The sequence below is a fragment of the Lepisma saccharinum genome, chromosome 11, assembly GCF_977018435.1.
Source record: "Lepisma saccharinum chromosome 11, izLepSacc3.1, whole genome shotgun sequence".
In the NCBI taxonomy this organism is placed as follows: Eukaryota; Metazoa; Arthropoda; class Insecta; order Zygentoma; family Lepismatidae; genus Lepisma; species Lepisma saccharinum.
The window spans coordinates 26,297,889-26,313,231 of record NC_139239.1 but is presented as its reverse complement, the minus strand read 5'-3'; the positions used below and the strand labels follow the sequence as shown (position 1 = coordinate 26,313,231).

Here is a 15,343-nt window from a genome sequence, read left to right as displayed (position 1 = left end):
TCATGTTGTCTACTGACTGGAACTTCCTAGATTCCAGGAGTTGCATGGGACTTACTGGTGCCACAAATTCTCTGTGAATTCTACATGGATTTTCGTCATAAATGTTAAAAAATTGCCTCACCACTAGTAATTCATAAATATTCTGATGATTTTTTATCAATGCTATTTTTGCTTTCATGCCGCGGTGGCTCAGTCGGTAACGCGTCTGACTACCATGCTCAAGGTCCCGGGTTCGATCCCCGGCCGGTTCAAATCCGGGAACTTTTCTAACGGTGAAAGTGGCCCCGGCGCCCACCCAGCGTCGAATAACATGGGTACCTGGGGGAAACCCTGGGGGGTAAAGGCGGTTAGGGGCATGATGCTGATCACATCACCCCCACTCACGACCGGATCAAGAAAGTGTGGGGCGTTACCCCCACACCCCCTATATGCCTTCATGGCGTGGTGCTATGCACAGGGGAACACTTTACCTTTTTTTTTTTTTACCTTTTTTTTTATCTAGCAAACCAGGCTTAATTTTTGAAAACCGAGTCATGGGTCTTATTGCATCATGGCTTGCAGAACAGAGACTTTGCAGCAGTGGCGCAGGAACGTTTCTGATTTGGGGGGGTACAAAGTCCACCTCTTCGTCTGTCCGTGTATGTCTGGTTCTTCATATGTACACACACACACACACACACACACACACACACACACACACACACACACACACACACACACACACAAACACACACACAAACACACACACACACACACACACACACACACACACACACACACACACACACACACACACACACACACACACATATATATATAATGATGTCCACAGATTTCTTTCTGGTACATATAACCTAAAACATATGGGGGTGTACATATAGTAGCTTAGAAGAATTATTTATCTGCTTTCAGATTGAAAGTTTAAATGACAATGATGAACCTAAATGTTGCAAATCTCTCAAACCTCATGCATACGTAGTAACATTTATGAATATGTAAGCGAGAATAAAACAACTATTTAAAAGTAAAATGTCATGCTTTGGGTACTGTGATGACTATATTATTGATTAAAAGTTGAATTTGCTACAGAATTTCAATGATATAATCGTTAAAATAATGCAACAATAATAAGTCTCAAATAAGCTATACTTTTTCAGTAGTATTACTGCATAAAACATAGGAAAATGTACTTCAAGATAACCTGGCAATACTGTACATCCACTGCATACACATAAATGGAATGCAAATGTTATGTTGTAATTACACTTCATGAACCTAAACATATTTCAATATTTCAAATCATTTCAATATTTAAGAAAGCAACATGAAAACTGAAGTGTTATTTCCCTGCCTTTACACTTTTCCAAATACACTTTTTCTGTACTCATTGTTAACAAATTCCTTCATCAATACTGCCAGGTCCAAGTTGTCTAAATGGTGTTGATAAGCATGAAGCACACAAAGGTGATTCAATCGTTCTTGGGACATTGTGCTCCTTAGGTAAGTCTTAATCCTCTTCAATGTGGAGAAGCTTCTCTCAGCAGTTGCTGATGTTGCTGGAATTACAAGAAGTTCCTTCAATAATGCCTCAATCAAGGGAAAAAGGTTTCTAGTTTCCTTGTGTAAACTTCTGAATTTTGCTACAACTTGATGGATTCCTCTTATCTCCGAAAGTCTTGAAAACATCTCCATCTCCAATTTCAGTTTTGTTGCTGGAATTCCCCTCTTTTCAGCTTCAGTTATCATAGACTGCTTCCAATTTTCAGGTGACAAAAGTACTAGATTTTCCAGTTCGCAGTAGGTTTTGAAATCAGGCTAATCAAATCTATACGATATTTCTCCACAAATATTATCTAGTGCTTCAAAAAATACTGTTTTGTACATATCTTCAACAGAGGACCACCTATGAGGTTCAGCTGGTTTCTCAGAATGCTCTAAACGTTTGGGTGGACACCGTACTCTAGGTAGCAGCGGTGGAAGTAAATCATAGTCCTCTATTAATTGGTGGACATTATTCCAAATTTTCTGAAATGTTTCATCATTTCGCTTTCCTTTCAGATGATTCAATACTACTTCAACAGCTTCTCTGCTACCGATGACTGTTTGGGAAGACTTCTGAAGAGAGATACTTAGTTTTTCAGTAGGCGCAAAAATTAACTGACAAAGTAAGATTCCAAAGACTGTAGATCCTTTCATTAGGTTGTCAAGAAGACCACGGGCCTTGCTTGAAGAATCACTAGGAGCACTAGAAATGTTCTCGAAGAACGCTAATAATGCAGAATAATTTTCAACTATCGCATGTAAAGCTGACGTACGAACTGACCATCTTGTTGGGCACAGAGGGCGAGGTGAGGTAAACTCCGACACTCCTTCAGCAGCTTTGATGTCTTTGAACTGTGATATTCTTTTTGGGGAATCCTTTAGAAATACACCAATATCATTTATCAAGTTCATTGTGTCTCTCAAAAGAGGGATGGTTCTTGTGGTATCTTGAAGAGCCAAGTTTAAATTGTGGTTATTACAGTGTACAAATAATGCTAAAGGCTGTTTCTGTTTGATTAATGCTTGAACGCCTTTTCTTACACCAGACATGTTAGCGCCCCCATCATAACATTGCCCTCTAAGATGTTCTAAGGGCAAGTTAAATCGCTGCAAACCATCGATAATAATGTCATGCAGAGCACTTCCTGTTGTGTTAGATGTTTCGTATAGACCCAAAAAACATTCACGTACCTCTAAGTCATTTACTGTTCGCACACTGATTGAAACTTGCTCTTTACAGCTAATGTCACAAGTCTCATCGACAATTAGGCTAAATAACTTGTTCTCTCTTACTTCAGAAATTATTTCTCGTAAAACACAGTGAGCCATAATTTGTAGTATTTCATTTTGAATAACATCAGAACTGAAGTCCTTTTTTCTTTTCAAAAACTGTTCAAGTTGTGGTGTTTCATCTTTTCTGAGTTGATTGAGCTGGTATACATTTCCACTTTCCTTGTAATGTCCTCGCAAAGGAATTCCCTGCCTAGCCAAGAAACGCAAAGAATTAATCATTGCACGCAAAGCCACTCTTGCACATTTCTGCTGTTCGTTCTTTGCAGAAGAAAGCACACTGCAAATTGGAACGGATTCAAGACCACCGAGTATCGTTACAGCGTCCTTATGAAGTGGACTGCATTCATGTGAAGTCAGTTTCTCATTTGCTTTATTCCATTTACGGAATCCACGACCATTCACGAGATCGGACACTTTCACTACTTCATCATACTTTTGTCGAAAGAGTCCTTTCTTCAGTGCCTTGCAACAATAATAACAAGAAAATCCTTCTATGGATAAATTGTAATGAAGCCAAGGATACTCACGATAGAGCTTCGTTTGAAAGTAGAACTTACGCCCATTAATTATCTGTGGTGAAATATTGAAGGGGTGATATGGTCTGTTGTCAAACATATTGGAACTTCCACTTCCAGAACAAGATGTTTCTTCAGAAGAATCTTTAAGAGATTTTTTTGAAGAGCTTACAACATCACTCATTTCAGCACGCACATCTGGAACGGAAAATTCAGGAAATAATAAGTACTTATCCCTGTGTTTAAATAAGTGCAATTAAAAATCCTTTAAATATAGTTAATGCAAATACTATAAGAACTTATTCGCCATATCATAAGTATATGTCAGTATTCTCAGGATTCCCTTAAAATCAATTTTAAAGTATTAATTTTCAAAGTTGAAATATTCTTATGTGATTCTTCGTTGATTTAAACCTTCAAAATACTAACTTTGTACAAGACAAATTAATAAAATTATACAATTTCGTGGTTTGGAAGCACAAGAGCTAGCCCTGATGTATCTTACTGCTGTTTTTCCACCTGTGTAACAAACATATGGGATTTACCCAACTTAAACGCAATTACAGCTTTAAAAGAAAGAACACCATGAAAATATGCCAAGGAGTAATAATAACTTTAGAAAGAATTGTGTAATGTTTTGATTTTTATAGCTTTAACTTAAATATCAGCGTTGCCAATGTGTGTAATGGAAACGTGTGTGGATTGTGTGTGTATTCTGATAAAAATGCTCCAATATCTCAAATTTTGTTGACACTATTTTTTCTGTCGTTCGCAGATCATGTATTTCTTATATCAAGAAATGAACAAAACAAATAGATTCTCATTTGCTGCTTCGGTCTTCCTTAGAGAGATCCACTGTAACAGTTTAAAATATTACCTCTCCCTGCGGCATTCACAAAGGAACGGAAGGGACAGGAAACTTGAGAAGGGCAGGGGTTGGAGGAAGGGAGGTCCTTGGAGGTACTGGCCGTGGTGGACAGTGCTGACGACAACCGTTGGAAAGCTGGGGGCGGAGGGGGTTTAATTTCTCTCGTTCTACTGCCACTAAATCAAAGCAGCTAATTGAAAATGTCAAGAAATATATAGGTAGACAATAATAACACAATTTTTGAGACACGCTTTTAAAATTTATAGTGCATATTATGCTACTTTTAATGCATGTTTTGGCCTTATTAAGTGCACATAAACGCAGACAAATAATAATTGAATATTCTCTGATATAAATCCACCCCCTAACGACGATATACTAATGAAGTTGATTGATTGAATGATTTGGTTTATTATACTCAGTTTTCAGCCACTTTTGGCTAATCGCGAAGATGAGGATGAGTGCTGATACGATGAAATTGATTAAAGGACAATCACAGTAGAGAGCATCCATAACCAGGCCGGGATTCAAACCCGGCATCGTAGCGCGCTGTGCGTGATGAAATTGATGAAGGGACACTGACAAAAACACGCCCATGCTGGGATTCGAACAAGAGACGCCGAGTGTCGTAGAGCACTGCTCTGCCATAGATGTCGACACTCGAATTATTAAAATGCCACAATGATCACGCCCATTAGAAAATAGGAACATCTTAACTTTTATGAAATTATTTGGACAAACAAATAATCACTATAATAATGGATTTTTTAAGAATATTTTGTTAGTCAAAGCTCAATAAATTTATTACAATACGTCACAAACCGATGAATTGTGATACACTAGCCAGTCGTGTATGCTACATATACAGGTTGCTTTGTAAATTTTTGTTAAAGACTTACTGAACGATCATATGGTGACTTTGTCCCGTTCTGCTCCCCCCCCCCCCCCGCACCAACTTTGCTTATAAAAATGTGCGAGATTTTTTCAAAGCGACGCATTTTTCAAGAGGAGAAGAAAGGCATTTCCCTCCAAATCACTGTCTTCCAGAAAAAAATCGATCCAGTCCATAGGGTACAGTGGAATCCATGAGTATTACCGTGTAAATTGTCCATCACCATGTTCGTGCACTTTATTTGATCCAATAAGAGCTTCAAGAATTAAAATAAAACTCTAAACACTCTGTTGACAACTTCTGTACCAGCATACATAAAAATCCATCGTTTAAAAACACATATGATGTAAGAGAAAAATGAATGAAAATAGCCATTCACAATTTGCACGGTAATACTCATGGATCCCACTGTACAACGCCTCACGCTCAATCCTCCGGACACCCTTACTTATGAGGAATTTAAAAAAGCAATCAAATAAAGCAAAAATAATGTTTCTAACCTCTTTAGTTTCTTTTCTTTTTTAAGATTGGAAATTACCTGCTTGCGCTTGAAACACCCCCCCCCCCCTTTTTCGGCATATGTAAGAAATATAGGTGTAATTTCAAAATCAGTGTGTGTGTAATTTCACAGCAGCTTTCGTGGATTCTGTGCGTATGCGTCTGGCAACGCTGCTTAAATTACAAACTTTCTCATTTAAATTGGCAACTTCAACAATATTTCAGTCAGGAGTGTTCAACAAATTTATAATTAAGGACCATTTTCAATCCAATAACACGCTAACTCGCTACGAATAGTTTCAGGTTCAAGTGTAGGATTCAAAATGAATGTCCTTTTCATCAATTTCACATAGCAAAGCGACGTAAAAATTACCAAGACTATCAACACGATCAACCATTAGCTACATATTTCGTGGTCAGAAAGCACACGCAGTAAATAGGAGTATATTTTCTACAAAATTAAATAAGACAAACCAGATAATTAGGAATGCCCTTTTATTATAGATCCAGTGGGGAAAAATTACCTTAATTTTTTCATATTAGGGTAAATAGTTAACTAATTTCGAAACACGATATCGGAAATATATTTATTATTTGCGTATCAATAATTCTTGATTGACTTGATTTATTTTACTTCGCTTTTGTGCCACTTTTGGCTAATTGCGAAGATGGGGATGACTGATGATATGATGAAATTGATGAATGGATACTCACAAATATCCAAGCCCAAGCCGGGATTCGAACCCGGAATCCCTGGCGTCTGACAGTGATGTGCTAACCACTTCACTACGAGGGCTGGCTATCAATAATTCTTGTTAATTCAAAAAAACTATAGCTTAACTAAAACTAAGAGTGCGCTACTAGATTTTATGGAGGTGTGAGCTCCAAGATTTCGATGTTAACCCAGTATCGTGAGGACAATTGCAGAGCTACTTGAAAGCAATAATAGCGGATTAAGGTCTTCAAAGGCAGAAAACAGCAGCGATAGGATTCAGTGCTCTATAATCATGCATCAGCCAATGAACAAGCGCTCGGCAGATCCTGGACCCTAAAAGACTATTGCGCCACGGAGTCGAGTTTATTTTTTATTTACTTTATTGATTTTCATAAATATATTAAAATAATTTCTCGAATTGCATTTTTCTTATTTTGTTCCATGGCTTTTCTTCCACATTTGGCTAATCGTGACAATAAGGATGAATGGTGAATTGATGTAGTATGTAAATAGAAAGCTCCTTACTAAGAATTATAACCTAAAATCTCTGGCGTTCTAGCACCACTGCCACACAGACTTCCACTGATCTAACCTTACGTAACTAGTACATTGAAAATATTGCTCTCTTAAAAAAATGTATGTTTATGAATTATTACATGAAACGCATTCCGTTTATATCTAGCGCTAATCTAAACGTACTAGCCCTGATTTCCGACCTCCACGTTTCGTTACGTCTATCTTATAAGCATAGCCGTGTGTATATACAGGGTGACTGGTAATTAGATGTATTCCCTGAAAGGGGTTAAAGTAGAGACAATTTGCAATAAATTTGACCATATGATACCCCGTCCGAAAAGCTCAGGGAGAGGATCTTAACAGCTGGTCAACACATCAATGACACCATCACATCACGAGGTAAGAGACCAAATGTCCGTAAAAACCTGCTTGCCTACATTCGTAACGGAGGCGCCCACTTTGAGCAAGACGTGTAATGTTTTTTAATTGTATTGTTCATTGATTCCATTCACATGAAGATGAATGAAGTATTATTTCTTGTACACAAATGTGAATGTTAGCAACATTTGTATCTTGTTGGATAGTAGATGTCACAAGGAAGTAATTTACGTAATTTGAACGCTTCGTGTCATACCATTTTTGTTATTAATACGTTGCCAAGTAAACTAAGAGTGCATTTTTTTATCATCACTTGTAAGTTTAGACCCACCCGTTACTTACATGTGATTGTTATTTGGGATTTTTATTTTTCAACGAACCACTTATTTGTTAGCTATCAGAAAACGCTGAAATAAGTTCCATACAATGAGCAGTTTTTTCTCAATTCATCTTTTTATGTGGAAAATTGTCATTTTTTAAAAAAAACAATTGAAACTCGATTATCTCGAAAACTACTAATTTTCGGACGGGGTATCATATGGTCAAATTTATTGCAAATTGTCTCTACTTTAACCCCTTTCTGGGAATACATCGAATTACCAGTCACCCTGTATACATACACATTGGTTAAGAAAGGAAACTTCAATTTTTCCCGGCCAATTTTAATAAAATTTAGTAGTAGAAGCAATTTATTAACATTTTTGTATTAAAACAGCGAAGAAACACCGTACCGATTTTACCTTAGAATTACAGTAAAACCTCGTTAATCCGGACCCTGATAAGCCGGACTCCGCTTAATCCGGACAGGCAAAAGGAAAAGAAAAAAGGGAAAAAAGCAGAATGCTTTCGGAAGAAGCCGCATTGATACAGGAATGGCCTCGTACTGCATTATATGTACACAGTAGTGCTATACATTTTATTGTACTGTATAGTGTATTTAGGCCTATGCCCTTTAAATACACCACAATAAACGTGTTTTGTTGCTATAAACGGGAGTTTTAATGCAATTTCTACTATTCTTTTAGGTTATTTAAGTTAATCCGGACTTTTGTTAAACCAGTCAACTTATCCCCCCCATTAGTCTGGATTAACGAGGTTTTACTGTAATTCTTACCGCTAAAACAGGAATAAACTATGACCACATTCAACTTGGCATGAACTACAAAACCACAAAGAGAATTATGAATTGTCCGTATTAAAAAAAAAAAACATATTTCACCGTTGAATTTGAAGTCCACTTTACGCATAGCTAGGCTAATCGGGACTGGACCTACAGATTAAAGTGGGGTCTGAACCACTATGTGCCTCCAGCGAGTATCAAACCCTGGACCCCTTTGTTACACGGCGACGACGTTACCACCATTGAGAAGTCTACATGTTGCAGCGTAATAGTAATTTACTAACTAACACAAGCAGTGGAAAGGATTTTTATCTGTTAAACTTCCCTTCAAATACAGCCATGTTTGAAAGCTGTTAATTAAGTATTGGAGAAAAAATATATAATCACATACCTTCTTTTATCGATTTATCTTCTTCTCGACATTCAGCATTTGTTTCGCTCGTTTCCACTTTCCTTTCTTTGGCAAGAATTGGAACAAAAAAGTCCTTTATAGTTCTCTTCGCCATTGTTTAAACTACACCCACTACCACTTCCATACACGTTCTGATAGAAAATGAAGTTCGAAGAAAACGTGTATGCAGGCCACTGAATCATTGACAGTTGCTCCCTGCACACCAGTGTCGCACCAAACTACACTACCAATTCACTCGAACAGAAAAGAACGTGAGAACTGACAAACCCAAAGTTACGTTGACTGGTGCCGGCTGGACCCACACCCACCCTCAAGTCCGGCGTGGGTATCATATTACCGTGCATGTCCAGCGAAGACTGCGACTTTTCGGTGTTGACTGAAATGTGTTTTTTTTTCTCCTTCTGGTCAGTAGCAGAGGGAAGGAAACCAAAATGTCACTTCAACAGCGAAGAGGAAGAAAGAGGAAAAAACTTGCGACTTTGCCACGGTTCAACTCAATTCTACTCAAGTTGTTTGAGTTAGAAAAACTTAAATTAATTTGAATCTTCCGAGTCACACATTTCTTCTTTCCTTGTCAAATGAACTGTAGGGGGGTACAGGGGGTACAATGGGATTTAAGCATTTAGGGGGGTACTGTACCCCCCTTTAAAATTTTGGGGGGGTACAATGTACCCCTGTACCCCCCCGTTCCTGCGCCACTGCTTTGCAGTATATAGTAGACACAGCAAACCACACGATGGTGCCAAGCACTGGCAGCGGTTGGGTTCCAAAACTGGGGGGGGGGGGAGATGGTTTTGCATAGTGCGGGGGTCAAAAGTGGTGAAAAGTGGAGGGCATTTGCCTTCCTTGCCCACCCAATCGCCGCCAAGCCAAAATTCAACAGGACTTGGTGCCATGTTCCCTCTCATTGTTTATTATTCACCTTCATGTTGTTGTGGAAGTATACCCTACTGTAATCGGTTAGCACAGTGAGCTACAAACCAGGGGTTCTTGGTTCGTATCCCACCTGTTCTTTGTGGGGGTCCCGTCATCAATTTCATCGTGTCATCACTCATCCTTATCTTTGTGATTAGTCAAAAGTGCCAGAAAAGCAAAGTAAAATAAACCAAATCAAATCAAACCTGCAGTAATTGGAAGATTATTGGAGGTGTTTAAATTTTCTTTATTCAAAAGAAATAACAATTTATTTAACCTCCCATGAAATTAATTACTGCAATTTTCATGTCCTTATGGATGCACATAAATTATTAGTAGAAAATATTAATACCCGGTGCACGCTTTTAGAAGGAACATGAGTTCGGCCAATACCCAGTCAGTGCTACTGCGCTGTTGCCAAACTAACTGCTAGCGCAAGGGAAGGACAGAAAATTCGCGATGTGTCCATTATTTTGATAATGCCTGCACAGTATATATGAGTACAGTGAAATAATATAGTGAATATTTCTACACAGGATTATAATATCATATCACTGTAGCATATACGAGAAACCCATACCTGAAAGAAGCTTGAAGGTATTTATTCATCACCGCTCTCGTCGTCTTCCTCGGTCTCCGTGTCACTGATTTCACTCATTTCCGAGTCAATCTCCTGGAGGTTAATGATTAAATTTTGCACCCTTGGTGCCTGTACTGCTGGTGCTAGGTTTTGAGAGTGACATTATTTAAAATAAAAAGAACACACACTATTGCACGAAAGGGCTGTATTTAATATTTTCACAAACTGTTCAACGAGTGAACGTTGAGCGAATAATTTTACACCGGCCTTGCTACGAAAACGCTGAACTCAAACTGACCCAGACTTTCAATGTTCGAGATCGCCCAGAACAATGAAGGGTCATTGTTTATATCGAGGCGAATTCAACACCCACAGTTTTCCCTAGACACAACAACTCAGCTGCGTCAACACGGTGGCAAGAAAAAAAAACAGGCTGAAGGAAATGAAAGGTGTTTCCCTCGTTTCTTCAAGGAACGATAACTCCAGCTGTAGCCGACGGAAATTCATGGGATTTGGACAGTCATGTTCAAAATGTCTTTTCCCATCTTATAATGAACCTTAAAGTGGCGAGTTTTATGAAAACTTCTTGCGCGCAAGAAAAATACAGAACACGGCTTTTAACTTCCGCGCCGCAGTCTCCTAACTGTACAACGTTGCACTCCTGCCATTGGTTAATCGCCACGCACACTCTCTGCGTGGCCCCACCTGATATCGCTTCTAAAAGCATGTGTCGTATAATTGTGTAATATAAGTGTTGTTTTAGCCTTGAATTTTTTGATATTTCACTTTGAATACGTAAAATTTTATCTTTGTGTTAGTTCCCACCCACCAAAAGTTTCTTAGGTAACTTTATTCCGTTATTCTACTCTTGATTTAATGTGTAAAAATAAACTTTGGAAAATAATGAAAAACTACTCCAAAGAGAGATTTTTAAAATATACTTATATACAAAATCTGTATTTGTTTGATGATTTGTAATTGAATGTGTGTAGATGAAGTGGTCTTATTAACTAACACCTTGGCATCCCCAAACGCAGAACTTTATTGTTGCAGCAAGCTGCACCTGACATTTATCCGTTTCCTGGGCAGGAGCAGTCCCATCCTGATATTTCTTACCCAACTCCGTTGTCTTTGTACTATCGCCATGGCCTTCCTACAGGTCTCTTACCAACCAAGGTTCTCCACCAAGGATCCTGTGAACCCTTTTCTTACATTGCCAACACATCAAAATTCTCTTGATTTATTTGTTCTAATAATTTTAAGACCATTCCTTTACTCACCTGTGTGTCTGAGTAAATATGTTCAGCTCCATATGGTATACCAATTTCACACGTCATAAGAAATTCCATTGCTTGTGATTTGTTCCTTAAGTCTTTCTGCAGTTTCAGTGAAGGCGCTGTTAAAAGGTTATATATTTTTCAGTGGCTTTAGGCTTACTAAATACTTACACTGTTGTTCAGAATTGCATAATGACTAACTATGTAAATCAACAATTGAATTTAGTGTTCTTAAAAGTTTCCATAACCACTGTTGTGTATATTACAAATAATGCAATGAATTTTATTTAAAAAAGGGGCTGAACCAATACCAATGCCAATGTATCAGAATCAACCAATACCAGTAGTATCAGTATCAGAATGTATCAGTTGAAATTTATTTACCGATTCCGGCCAGGGACGTCGGAAGAAGGTCAAGGCTTACAAATCACGCATCAAGACGATGCTTATCACTTTCTTTGACAGTGATGGCATGATCCACAAGGAATTCCTGCCAGAGGGAACAACAATTTTTCCACCTTGGTCTTCTTCCGACAGGGTGATGCAGGAGAACGCCATTCTATGCTTTGGCGTTTCGTTTCAGGGTCGTACCTCACACACCAGCTCTCATCCTCTGTAGCAATGCATTGCAAGAAATTTGGATCTAAATCCTCCAGATTTCTTTCTCTTCCCACGCCTCAAAATCGCTTTGAAAGGTCAGAGATTTGAGGATATTCCGGACATCCAACAGAACGTGACGAGGGTCTTGAACACCATCCCAAAAGAAGACTTTTCTAAAAGTTTCCAGGGCATGTACAGCCGTTCTCAACGGTGCATAGCCATGGGAGGGGACTACTTTGAAGGACAGTAAGGTAGGTTTCGTTAAGAATTCATCTACTTTCGATATTCAGGATCATTCACCGAACTTTATTGTCAGAGGTTGTATATATATAATTAATGAGCTTATTATATTGTATTGTTATATTTATATATTTATTACTTAAATAATAAATATATGGTTATTCAATATATGTATATCCACAGTGGTGAAGCCTCATAAGAGATAAGAGGAGGACCAGAGGTCTGTCTCTATTATGGACTGTTGTATTACTTATAATTCCATTAATCGATGCTTAATACAAGAAACTAACATATTATGTCTTACGATAATTACCACAAATTTCCATCCCTGCCCGGTACAATCTTTGCATGCAGTAAGGCATGTTGGTATGGAGGCATTCCTTTAATGATTAGTAACATATTAAAACATGCTACTTTTAAAAGGGGACAAAGTACACGTGAAAACGTATTGAGAAAATCCATGTTTCTGAAACTTTCTGATCGATGTGTTGCAAAGAAAGTTGCCCGTGTTCTCATTTACCATTTCATCATTTTATAAATCGTAGTATAATTTTAACACAAACGTCGCATACTAAATAAGAATTACATCAATGAAAGAGTTAGAAAGAAATAATTTAATGATAGATTCAGTTTAATTTACTTCACTTTTCTGCCATTTTTGGCTAATCGCAAAGGCACTTGATGATTGATTTGGTCTGAGTCCACCTTTATTTAACTAGTGCAAAATTATTTTTCCATTTTTTTCAAAACGAAACATACGTGGGAAAAAAATATAGTCTAATTTTTAGCATGCAACCAGGGGGCGGCAAAAAGACTATCTTGCCCCCCCCCCTTTGATGATGATTGGGGGGGGCAACTAGCCCCCTGCCCCCCGGTTCCTATGTCTTTGATACCGGCTGATATTTTACTGGCATTTTGGAAGTTTATTTTTATTTTGCATAAGTTTTGAATGAAAACTGGATTTTGTGATTACATAACATCTGTTTTAATATTCTGATGTCATTATTGGATATTTTAAAGCAAAACTCTTGGTAAATTGCTTGCACACTAATATTAATCACCAGCTTGAACAACTTTTAATTATTACAATTTTCATACATCAATATTGGTATAAGTGCAACTTGGCAAGAGTATTGGCATCGGATGGTAATGGTTCAAAATTGCATCAGCTCGGTCTTAGCTTTCATTCTTCTATAGAAGAAATAAGAGTTCATCGTCTTTCAAATAAGATTTATTGCAGTACTGTGTAATGGAATTAGTGGTAACTTATAACTTATTAGTGGTATTCGCTAAACTCATATATTTGTTTTGTCTCCTATTGCTTGGACAGAGGGAGTAAAGTGCCCATTATTCTGCCAAAATTCCACGGCTTCCATTCGACATCATGTTCCCATCTTTTCATAGCCTCACCATAGATCTCATATGGTTAGATTTCTCTACAAATCTTACAAACATTTTTCTTTTCTATCCACACATGATGTGCTTTAGGTGCAACTTTGTGAGTGTTCCTTTATCAATTCATCTAATCATCATTAATCTCCTGTCAGCCTAAAGATGCAGAAAAATTGCATAAAATAAGAAAAACACAAACACAAATGGGGGCCAATGATAATTTGTAGCACAAATGAACCTATATGAAATTTTTCCCAATTCTGATAGAAAAATTTAATGATGCTAATAACCAATATTCTACTCATCCAATATAATATTGCAAATGTTCCTTGAAGAACAGGAAGGATTAATTAACCTTCTTAATTAATGCATGTAACTAGGTGCTTTGTAAAAGATACTGCATATTTAGACATTTACTGTATAAAACTAGAGCATATGAATTACATGTTTATAAGCATAAAAATAATAACCAAAATGGAAGAATTTTGCACAAATTGTAAGCTATTTTATAGATATATATAACATTGGTAAACATATATAATAATTTTGCTGAAACACTGACATCGACTATTACTGATTTAATACTTATTAGACTGTTTATCTCTAATTTGTAGAAACTCTTAAACCTTCACATATCTCAACTTCCTTGGCTAAGCAATTGTGACTATTAGACTATCATGATGTTTATAATAGAGCATTACATATACAACCACCACTTTGAACAACTCTTATAACACAGGATAGTACTCATTATGGAATATAAATATAATTTTCTGCATGCTAAATATATGTGCGTGCAGGATGTTATGGATCGAAAATGCCAGCATCTGTGCCATGCCTTGGCTCTGCAGTCATGTGCTATCTCGGCCTCAAGCGAAACTGAACGCACTGTACTTTGAGAAAAGGAAGAAAGTATTGTGATGTTGCCAGTTACAGAATGATTATTGTCATCTTTGAACTACATGTAACAACAATATGAAACTTGAATGAGTATACAATATGTGAAGGAAATTGCCATACAATTGATGTTCAGTTGACATTGATCTTACTTTGACCATATATTTTTCCTCCTTCATTTTAGCTTTACTAAAGCATGATAGATTTCAGTAAATGTAATGCAACTCGGAATGAAAATTCTCGTGAGAGAGAAATCTTACAAGTAATTATGCAACAAAAAGTTAAATAAAAACTTACCAAGGAATGGAATGTTCAAGAAATCACTTACAAATGCATCATCTTCATTCATAATGCCAGGTACTACATATGTTAGCCTTCCTGCTGTCAGATTACGAATTCTGCACATGGTGTATGGACTGTAGTGGAGAAGTTTAGACAGACTAAAGGGAAATGTTTCAAACCTGTGATAGAAATATCAATATAATAAATTGAATTATTATGTTATGTATGTTGTAAAGATAAAATAACTGTACATCAAATACACATCAAACTTGAAGGGTTTTGTACATTCTGCCAATATTCAGAATATTTTTTTTTTTCAGGTAATGAGTGATTAAATTAATAGTTACTTTTCTGTATGTTTCAACAATAAAGATCCCAATTATGTTTTTCTTAACAAGAAGAAATTAAATT

At 37.1% G+C, this 15,343-nt stretch overlaps 1 protein-coding gene across 1 annotated transcript in view; it reads right to left on the bottom strand.

The window, feature by feature from the left end:
- LOC145995186 (IQ domain-containing protein H-like) overlaps positions 1-15,343 on the bottom strand; it is a 55,329-nt gene that overhangs the window by 21,845 nt on the left and 18,141 nt on the right. The window contains exons 8-9 of the mRNA XM_083131739.1: positions 14,948-15,111; positions 11,525-11,640 (exon numbers count right to left, since the gene is read on the bottom strand). Of these exons, the coding sequence (XP_082987865.1) occupies positions 11,525-11,640; positions 14,948-15,111 (280 nt within the window). The remainder of the gene's footprint in view (positions 1-11,524; positions 11,641-14,947; positions 15,112-15,343) is intronic.